The following is a 10,396-nucleotide window of genomic DNA, read 5'->3' on the forward strand; positions in this document are numbered from 1 at the left end:
TGCTTAGTCATATTTCAGAAATAGATAAGAGGCATGAGTACTAATTTTGGTTTATTGTGGTAGACAGACAGAATCTCCAATTAAACCAAAGATTTAATAGTAGAATTGTAACTGGACAACTTACTTGCTGCACAAAGTGTGCATACATTACGTGTGTCTGCAAAATATCCTCATTTTTCTCACAATTATTTCTAAATTGGTTTGGGATGAATCCAAGAGGGATTAGTCAGATTAGAGAAAATAATCCATCTCTCTTAAAACCTTCATGAAACAGAGATGATACAAAATTTTCTTGTCTTATTCTGCCTATCTAATAGCTATAGACAGGAAATCACATTGTCCTGAGTAGCATATTGAAATGATAGGAAGTCAGGTTTTCATGTAAAGAGTTTTACTGTAACTGAATGAAATGCTATGTTTATTTCATAAACTATGAATGACAGGAATTGGCAGCCCTGCTGTGAGAATTTAACATCACACAAGAGCAGCTTCCTCCAGAAGTTTCATATGACTTGAGGAGACTGTCAATTCACAGTACATCATATTGGCAACTAGAGTCCTTTTTTTAACACCTGAAGTGCTATTCAGTATGTTAATGAATTATTTTCTTTCAGAAGTGTTCTCAACATTAAAGTGATTCTCTTCGTTTAAAGAGATAATAGCTTTCATGACTTGACACCAAAAGAAAAAAGGCTTCCACAAGGAAATTCATACATTCACACATCTCATTAGCTCCTTTGCTGTGACTCTAGCAAAGAAACTATTGTATGAAAGAACATAATCCTCTCACAAGTATCTATGTGGATTAGGGAACATAGCTCCAATTTGCAACCTGTTTGCAGGTACACATGAAAGCAAAGGACACAATCATGGAATCACAGAATTATTTGTGTTGGAAGGAACCTTAAAAATCACCTAGTTCCAACCCCAGCCACGGGCAGGGACATCTTCCACTAGACCAGGCTGCTCAAAGCCCCATCCAGCCTAGCCCTGAACACTTTCAGAGATGGGTCATGCACAGATTCTCTGGTCAACCTGTTCCAGAGCCTCACCACCCACCCAGAAAAGATTTTCTTCCCAATATCTTGTCTAAACCTATCCTCTAAACAAGAGGAAGACTTTAATGCTTTTCAAGGAAAATAAATAACTGATGTAAAGAAATATTATTCTTTAACGTTAACTTTAAGACATATTTTGGGAATTACTCTGATGACTCACAGAATGCTTGCTTCCTCCCATTTTCTCCTTTTGAATTGATAAATGGGTACAAGCCATTCTTAAAATGCAAATATGGTTAGAAAGAAACATAAAATCTGTGTTGCTATGTTTTCATGAAGAAAATGGATAGAGAAGTGGACGTTGAAGCAATGCTTTGGTCCTGTGTCCAATGAATGATGACTATGTGAAAATTGTGAGAGTTCTAACCTGCTGTCAGAGGTCATGAAAATATTTGATTTTGTGGCAGGGAAGGTTTTTGCTGATTCTCAAACTTTCCTCAGTGTTCAAGAAATATTTTGTATTGCCAGAATCTCACTGCTTTAGGCAAAGAGTATAAAGAGGGAGAAGAGCAATTTTCTTGTTTTTTCTTGGTCTGGATATGTTTGCATTCATAGAGGAAATAGGCAGGCTCAGGAACAGTCAAGTTAGCCAGTGAGATACCAAAAATCATATCCAACTGCTCTATCGAAATGAGAATTGATTATGTCCAATATTTTATTATTTATACATCAGTTTTTAATAGAAGGCACTGGTTTGAGACTTGGAATTGATGTGACATTGTTTGTCTCTGGGAGATCACATTGATTGCAAGTAGATAAAAGATGGTATTGGTATATTTCATAGAGATTATGCTGCAACTGTGGTAGAAAAAGAAGAACATAAAGGTAAATGAAACTGCTTTATGACACCCTACTTTTCCAAGCAATGGTGAAATATGTATTTGTAATCTCTATTCCACCCATTTGCATGTAGATCATGTGCTGAGTGGCAAAACATGCCTTCAGAAGAAAAGAAAAAAGAAATATGGCTCAAATGGAACGGGAGACCAGTGCTATTTTTGGGGGGGAAAAAAATGTAGATAGAGTGAAATAATTGAATTTTTTGCCAGTCTAGTTATTGAATGAAGCCACAACTTTGATAAAGTTCATCTAATTATGACAGTTTACTACCTCATTAGAATGAAGGTTAATCTTAATTTTATTCAAGGTCATGGACAGTGTAATTGTGGAAGATGTGACTGTAAAGAAGGATGGACTGGGAAAAAGTGTGAGCATCCACGTTCTTGTCCATTGTCTGTTGAGGAAAGTGCTAAGAGATGCCAAGGAAATTCTAATTTACTTTGCTCTGGAAGAGGTAAAAACATTTCTGAAAGAATTTTCATGCTCTTTAAATGTACTTCCATTAAAAGAATTTTAATGATGTCCAGCATTACTAGTACTGAAAAATGTGGCTTATTGTGCATGAATCTCACATACATAACTTGTGAGTTAGGAGAAGGGAGGAGAAGAATCAGAAAGGTCACCTATTTTGCCTGTCATCTTCTGCTTTGTGTTTTATTTTACATATCAATAGTTGTTTTGCAGGTTTTCAAGGATGCTTTGAAAATTGCTGCAGCTAAGTCTTTACTAATGACACATTAAAAATATGAATGTATCCTATGCAGTCTTTGCTACAAAAGCAGCATGACATTTTCAGCCTGTGTAAAATGTTGTGGCACCATTGTGATAAGGACTGGATTTACTCTGCCTAAGAAACTGGGTAATTGAGTACAAGACTGACTCTATAAAATGCAGCTGTGCTTCAGCACAGTTTGCTAGTTGGCCACTGGCTTTTCATTTGAGAAATGTGACGTGACATATTTCTTTGTCACACTGTAGCCTTTTCCAAAGTTTTGACTAAAAAAGTATGCTAAGTCATACATACGCTTGAAATCCAAGCAAAAGAAAATTTTTCTCAAAAGGAAATGGACTTGCTAGTTTTCATCTGTCCCTGTGTGAAATGTGGTTTTCTGCAGATAGAAAAAAGAAAAGGAAATATGAGAGAGTATTGGTAATTGGTAAGTTGTTATGAATTGGTAGGAGTTGTTATTCAGTTGGTAATTGAAGTTGTTATGAATTCTGACCACTTAAGTATTTGCTGGGAAAGGTCTAAAGCTACTCTTGATTTATTGCATTTGACCCTAAATGTCAGTTCATTTGCAATATCTACTTAGTCAAAAATTGTAGGTTGTCCACCCAGGTTAGCTCTGTGGTAATTGTTCTTTTCTCCCCCTGTAAATGTATAGCAGGTCATAACTTAGTAAATGCAGCATTATCAGTATCTTAAAAGAACTGTGTGTTAAGAACATTGTTGCTCATTGTTTATTTTTTCTTAATTAAGACACAGTTTTCAGTGAGATCTCTCTTTTATTGTTAAGAATTTTCAACAGAATTTTTGGCTATGAGTTAGGTGAAAAATGAGCATCTGTAGAGAATTAATTACATTTTATTGTTCTTAATTGCAAGAATGACAACTAACAGAAATGAGGGTTGACTTTTGATTTATTTTAATTTTTTTTAATACTGGCTCACTTTTTTCTGTTGTCATTGGATGCTGAATGTCTCTTCTTTCATCTGCTTCACTAGAAGTTGTGTATGTTGAGAATTTTGAGTCATAAAAAGAAGTTTAATTTGAATAAATATACAGTCTTAGTTATGGAGCATGTGTTCTATTTTATATTTAAAATACTTATATTTTAAATTTTGATTTTTTAAATTAAATATAATGAAAAGAGTAATTTTAACATTTCAAAATTAATGTCAATAGTTTTGACTTTCTGAAAAACACTTATTAATGCTGGCAGTGTTTTTCTGTTGAGATATTAGCACTGAAATAAGTCCCTTTCAGGTGAATTCATTTGACTGAGTGATCTGTCAGTCAAAATTTTCAAAAAAAGTACAAGCAGCTTCTGTTGGAACAAAAAGCTTAATTGATAGTGGCTTTCACTGAACTTTGACTTCTAAACACAAAGAGATCACCAAGGTTTTTGAGGAGTGCAAAAGGCACAGATATGGATTTAGGACATAGCATGATGGACAGCTGCTGTAACAAAAGAATGAGAGATTTTGCATTCCACATTTGAAAAAAGATTTCCATGAAAACTGTAATTTTAAAATGGAAAGTAGTATCTTGTTTTAGTTTTATGAACAATTTTGTTTAGGAAATCGAGAGAGAAAAGAGAAAAGATATTTTAGTCTACTTATCTCTGTTTTACTGGATAGTGTATTTTCTTTTTTTACATTGGATTTCCCTTTCCTCCATTATACTTTGGATATAATACAAAATGTAAAAACGTTGCTGCCTTGCTGAAGTGATTAGTTTTACTTCCTATTAGCATTTAGTTCCTATGAAAAACTGCCACTGGACATGCACATTTAAATTCTTTGTTCCCATTGGAAAATCCAACTACTTGTCATAGCTTTTCATGTGCAGAAGTGTGAAACAAGAAAATGAAACAAAATAAACATTTTCAATCAAGCACAACCTCTTTCAAGTCTTCACGATTGCAAAAAGCCATGTACTTCTAACACCAGCTCCAGTTTTTCTGACATCCATAAAGAGGATTGTGTGACTTGAAAAGGAAAGTCCCGAAAGAAAATGGAAATGTGTAGTAGGTTGACCCCGGCTGGATATCAGGTACCCACTAAAGCCACTCTCTCCCTCCCCTCTGCAACTGGACACAGGAGAGAAAAAAACCAGCAAAGTATTCATGAGTTGAGATAAGAACTGGGAGAGTCAGTTACTGATCACAGGCAAAACAGACTCAAAGTGGGGATATTAATTAAATATTACTGACAGGATCAGAGCAAAAAAGTGAGAAGTAAAATAATCTTAAAAGCACCTTTCCCTCTCCCCTCCTTCCTTCCAAGTTCTACCTCCTCCCCCCCAGTGGTGAAGGGAGACAGGGAATGGGGGTTACGATCAGTTGTTGTTTCTGCCACTGCTCAGGCAGAGGAGTCCTTCCCCTGCTCCCTTGAGGTCCCTCCCACAGGAGATAGTCCTTCACAAACCTCTCTGGCATGAGTCCATCGCACAGGCAACACTTCTTCACAAACTGCTGTCCTGTGGGTCACTTCTCCATGGGTGCAGTCCTTCACGAATGAGCTGTACTGACGTGGGTCCCCCACAGGGGCCACAAGTCCTACCCAGGAAAAACACATTCCAGTGTGGGCTCCTCTCTCCATGGGCTACATCTCCCTGGCAGGACTCTGCTCCGTCTTGGGCCTCCCACGGAGTCACAGCCTCCTTTGGTTATCCACTCACTCCAGCACGGGCTCCACCACAGGCTACAGGTGGGTCTCTGCACCCCGATGGTCCCCCATGGGCTGCAGGGGCACAGCTGCTCCACCATGGTCTGCACCACGGGCTGCAGGGGCCTCAGCTCCTGTGCCTGGAGCACCTCCTGCTCCTCATTCTGCACTGACCTTGGTGTCTACATTGTTGTTCCCATGTTTTCACTCCTCTTTTCCCTGGCTGGAATTTTCATCTGTGCAATAACTTTCCGTTCTTAAATATGTTATCACAGAGGCGTTACTATCATTCTTCATTGGCTTGGCCTTGGCCAGAGGCAGGAAGCCTGTTCTGGAGCCAGCTGGCATTGGCTCCACCAGACAGGGGAAGCTTCTAGCAGCTTCTAACAGAAGCCACCCCTGTAGCCCCCACCCCCCCACTACCAAAACCCAACCACAGAAACCCACTACAAAAATGTTAGCTTTTCTATTTGAACATTATTGTTATGGCAACAACCTTGTATTATTTTTCTCCTGGCTATGACACAAGGACAGTAAGTCCTTGTACAGGTCACGAATCCACTGTGCTGCCAAAGGACTTGAGTACTTAACAGTCTTATTTAATGGGGTCTTTTAGTAAAGCAGTTCATGTATCAAGTACAGAATGCCCAGAGATGCAGATGCATGACTTTATGATTTTGCCACGTATTGTGTTTCCTTGAAGAATGTTTTCAGTTCATCTGTACCTTTTGTTTCTAGATTAGTTAACAGCAGTTGTGTCAGCTGATGTACTCTTCTGCAATCACTTTTATGGTCTTGGATAAAGACACTGAAGGACAAAGCATTTTTAGGATTTTTAATGCCATATAGATAGCAAAATGTGCAGACAGAGAAAGATAGAACTGCTGTAATATCTTCCTGCAATCTCTGTCTAAATTACAACATGCACTCAGATTTTCAGGTGGAGGAGTTTCAAACTTCAGTTACAATACTCTGTTCCCAAGATTAACAAAAGTTTTATTTCCGAGGTGGTATTTTCTTGTTGAAATCTTAAGTATGACTTCCAAATGGGATAATCCTGCATTTAAGCAGTATTAAAAAAAAAACAACAAAAAACATGCTGCCCTAGAAAGCATTAAATAAATAGTCCTTTAAAGCTTTGCCTGGCCATTTTTAGGTTTTTGTACATTTTTCAAATTTTTCTGATAAGGAGTGCTGTGAAACTCGCAATGGTTTAGCTTAAGTCTTTAAAAACTCCAATAATAATTACGGAAGGCGAACCACAAAAAAACCCTAAAAAAACCATACCCAAATCAAATAAAGCACCAAATCTTTTAAATTCCTCTTTAAAAAAAAAGGTTGAGATCTGGATATATTTGCATTAGAGACTTGGAATAATGTGGGCTTGTTAAAAAAAAATATTTAAAATTATATAATATTAACACAAAAATCATGGCAAAATGATACTTTTCATATCAATCTGAGGGACTCAATGTTTCCATCTTTGAACTTTATTTATCTTAATTTTACCTAATTACCTAATTTTACCTTAATTTTGGTAAGGGTCTTAATTTATACTCTATATTTTACTTTCACAGGTAATGATAAATGGAAAAGAGAATGTTAACCTAACCTAACTTTTTTGTTTTTTTAATGATTCAATGACACAATTTGTAATATTAAATACTGTGAGGTTTTTATATATGTTTTCCTCAAATTTTTATTACTTACCTCTTAGATAAATTATGCTACTATGTAGACAGAAATAGAGAAAGCATCAGCAACGGAAACTAAGAGAATTGTCACATGGTACCCAGATTTTGAGAATCCCATGTTCCCTTAACTGTTAGTCATGTAACTTCAGCAAGAGAAAAAAGGTGTGGGAAAAAATAACAGTGAAATAAAACTTTTTTTAATGTTGAAATGTGTCAGGGTTACATAAAATTCTATTAATTTTTTTAGAGAAGTAAAATGATGCTATGAAGAACACAACTTAATTACATAATTCCTGTCTATAAAATGCAATGGATTACAATTTCTCAATCTGCATTTTGCTCTTCTGAGAGCAGATGAAACAGTGAACTTTCATTTCAGGCTATAATTCCCTTCCTGATTTTCCCCAGTCACTCACAGGAATAACGAGCTGTTTCATGGGTTCTGGTCAGCATGTGGAGAGGGCAGAGAGGCTGCCAAAAATATATTACACCATGGTCTTATATTTCTTAGCTGCTTCAGTAGGCGAAGGAGAGAGGAGGCTTTATATTGACATGCTGAGCAGTAAATTAGAATATCTACATGCTAAGATCATATTATAAAGGCAGAGAAATTATACATCCTCTCAGTTAAATCAATCAATCTGTCTATACCTGCAGTAGTCCCTGTTATATATAACGTGAGAGAAGGACCACAGGAAAATTTTGGGAGTTTAAATACACTAAGTATTTTCCAAAAATTACTAGCCAGCTTCATTCATGTAAAGTGAAGAATTCCCTACACTTCTATTCTGAAGAGTGGTTTCTTTTTTTTAGCTTGCTGCATGACTTCTCACTGTGGATATAATACTTTCATTTTTTTGACAGTGAAAATCTGTCACTTTTAAGAACACACTGTACAGCAAGACCAGTGTCAAAGACAAAGGAAAAGACACACCAAACATCATGGTTAGAAATAAAGAGATAGCATATTGTTGTCAGGATTAAGGCTCAAGACAAACCCGTTTTTCTCTTTAAAACGCACATCACTCACTTGAGTTTCCCCTTTGGGTAAAAAGCAGATTTCAAAATAGTTTTAATAAAAAAGCCTTTAGTAAGATAAATGATAATTAAAAAAGTAGGTTTTGAGAATAATAAATGAGAGCTTTTTTTTTAAATAATCTTGTTTTCATCACTTACCCTTAGTGAAGGCAGCCATTCCACAGCAGATTTCCCAAGACAGATAAATGACAAATCTTATTAGCACTGTCTTTTAACATTTAAATATCTTTTCTATAGTTGCTTTTATTTATTTGCCATATGGAGATAATTAAACTGTTTCTTTATTGGTGAAATTCCTCCTTATACTTATGCTCTAGCATTGGCTATCTGAAATATGAAGATTTTTTTTGATTCTGTATTGAAACAGATTTCTGTTGTTTCTGAAAATGCCCTTAAGCCCCATTTTTAAAATACTAAATTAATTAGCTCAAAAACTATGTGGAATTTTGAAAGTTTACTGAGAGAGTTAATTTACAGTAACTTTGCTGTTTCTTCTCTGTTTAAAATTACTAGATGTTGATTGACTTAGTGGAAGAGCAACAGTGTTCAACGCATTATTAAACATTCCTTGCGGTGAACTAAGACAGTGAATCAATCTCTCGTGTTCTGTAATGTATATTGCCCGTCTGGCAAGATACCACCTCCTGAAGTCTGAAAACAAAGCTCAGGGATAAGGGTCAATGAACACTCCAAAGAACAGTGCCATTGGCCCTTGCCTACTGTAAAGTCTTAATACTTTTTTAAGATATCTTGACTGTATGATATCTTCTATGATATATGCTTTATGCTGCTCTGAAAGATATCACATCCAAACCTTGACTGGTGCAGAAAATGCTGTAAATTCCAATTGATACAATTCACCGTGATATGCAGAAGGAAAGAGAAAGGCACATGGCATAATCGTATCTGCGTAGTGACAAGAGTAGATGGAAACTGCATAAAACTTTTGTGCTGCCTAAATAGCTGCCTAAAAGCAGATGTAATTCTGCACTTCTGACCTTTGTGAAGTCTTACGTGACTGATGGTAAATATGGCATAAAATATTCCGGTTGTAATTAATTTTGGGGGTTGGATCATCAACTACTATAGTTTCATATAAACATTTGGATGACATCATTCAGCATATCTTCAAGATTTTTAATTCTATACAAACTGTAATTAAGTAATACCGATCTGTTCATCTCTCCAACAAGTAAGTCTCCACAGACAGGTATGACGCCTTTAAAGGGCGGAAGGGAAACTGGAGGCATGTATCAGATCATGAGAACTAATTCTATGCTATTACCATTGGAGCCTCATTTACTATAGTTTTATGTCCTCACAGTTCTGGTTTTTTTGTTCTAAATGCAGTTATTAGTTAAGGACTTTGGAGTCCCCCTCTAGTATGATATTGCCAAAACCGACCAACAAAAAAAAAATCCTATTTCTATTAGACACCGATATAAAAACATTGTTTCTAAAACCTAAAGCTTGTTGACTTAGTAAAGGAAGAAGATAGTAGAAGTTGCTATTTGAATAATTTACTGTACTTTATACATGACAGGATGGGGTCAGAGAAGAAAAGTGTAAACAATCCTAAGGTAAAATCTAGATTACTACCCCTGCTACCCGCTCTTTACTACAGACTCTTATTATGCAAATTGTGCTCTTTAATTGAAGTGTAAATTACTCTAATGTACATCATCTCTGAATTTGGCGTGCTGTTTTCATTCATTTTGCATGACCCCTGCATTCTGAAGGAGGTATTAATTAAAGCACTATAGTAGACAGCCTGGCAGCAAGCAGCATTATTAGCTGGTGTAAGAAGAACAGAGCATAAATTCAAGTCGTGTGTCACATTTCTAGCTTTCATCTCATCAACTTTGAGATTGAGCTCCATTATACATCTGTGTGCTTCAAGCAGAGAGGCAGTCTTGCTATGCTAGAACTTTAATGCTGCATGAGCTGGCGTAACAGTCTATGTTACACCCTTATATGCCAGACTGACACCCTGACCTCCACTTGTAGTCTGTTGAAGTCTAAGAAAAAAGTAGAGATAAATAGTTGCATCACACTCCTCTTATATTTGTCTATCAATAGTATAGGTCACTGATTTTAAGCTGCTTCTCTGATTCAAGCTCTGTTTGAGCCTTTCTCTCTCTCTTAATTGAAGCAGGATCATCTGGAAGCTGCCTTTTGTTAGGAAAGCCAATTTGGAATAGTTGAGAATATTTCACCTTTTCCGACCTTGTCTTTTTTTTAATTTTTATTTTTTTTTAATCATAAAGTGTTCAGGAGCTCGACACTTCAGTATTTGTCTGTAGAGAAAGCTACTTAATTGTCTGTGACCCACCTACAGCACTCTTGGCTATTGTTTTTAGCCTTACCAGTCATGTT

General features: G+C 36.3%; 1 protein-coding gene across 1 annotated transcript in view; it reads left to right on the forward strand.

The window, feature by feature from the left end:
• ITGBL1 (integrin subunit beta like 1) overlaps positions 1-10,396 on the forward strand; it is a 148,672-nt gene that overhangs the window by 74,549 nt on the left and 63,727 nt on the right. Inside the window, exon 7 of the mRNA XM_027730753.2 lies at positions 2,206-2,352. Within this exon, the coding sequence (XP_027586554.2) occupies positions 2,206-2,352 (147 nt within the window). The remainder of the gene's footprint in view (positions 1-2,205; positions 2,353-10,396) is intronic.

The sequence above is a fragment of the Pipra filicauda genome, unplaced genomic scaffold (genome assembly GCF_003945595.2).
Source record: "Pipra filicauda isolate LSUMZ 115617 unplaced genomic scaffold, ASM394559v2 scaffold125_size2111803_pilon, whole genome shotgun sequence".
Lineage (NCBI taxonomy): Eukaryota > Metazoa > Chordata > Aves > Passeriformes > Pipridae > Pipra > Pipra filicauda.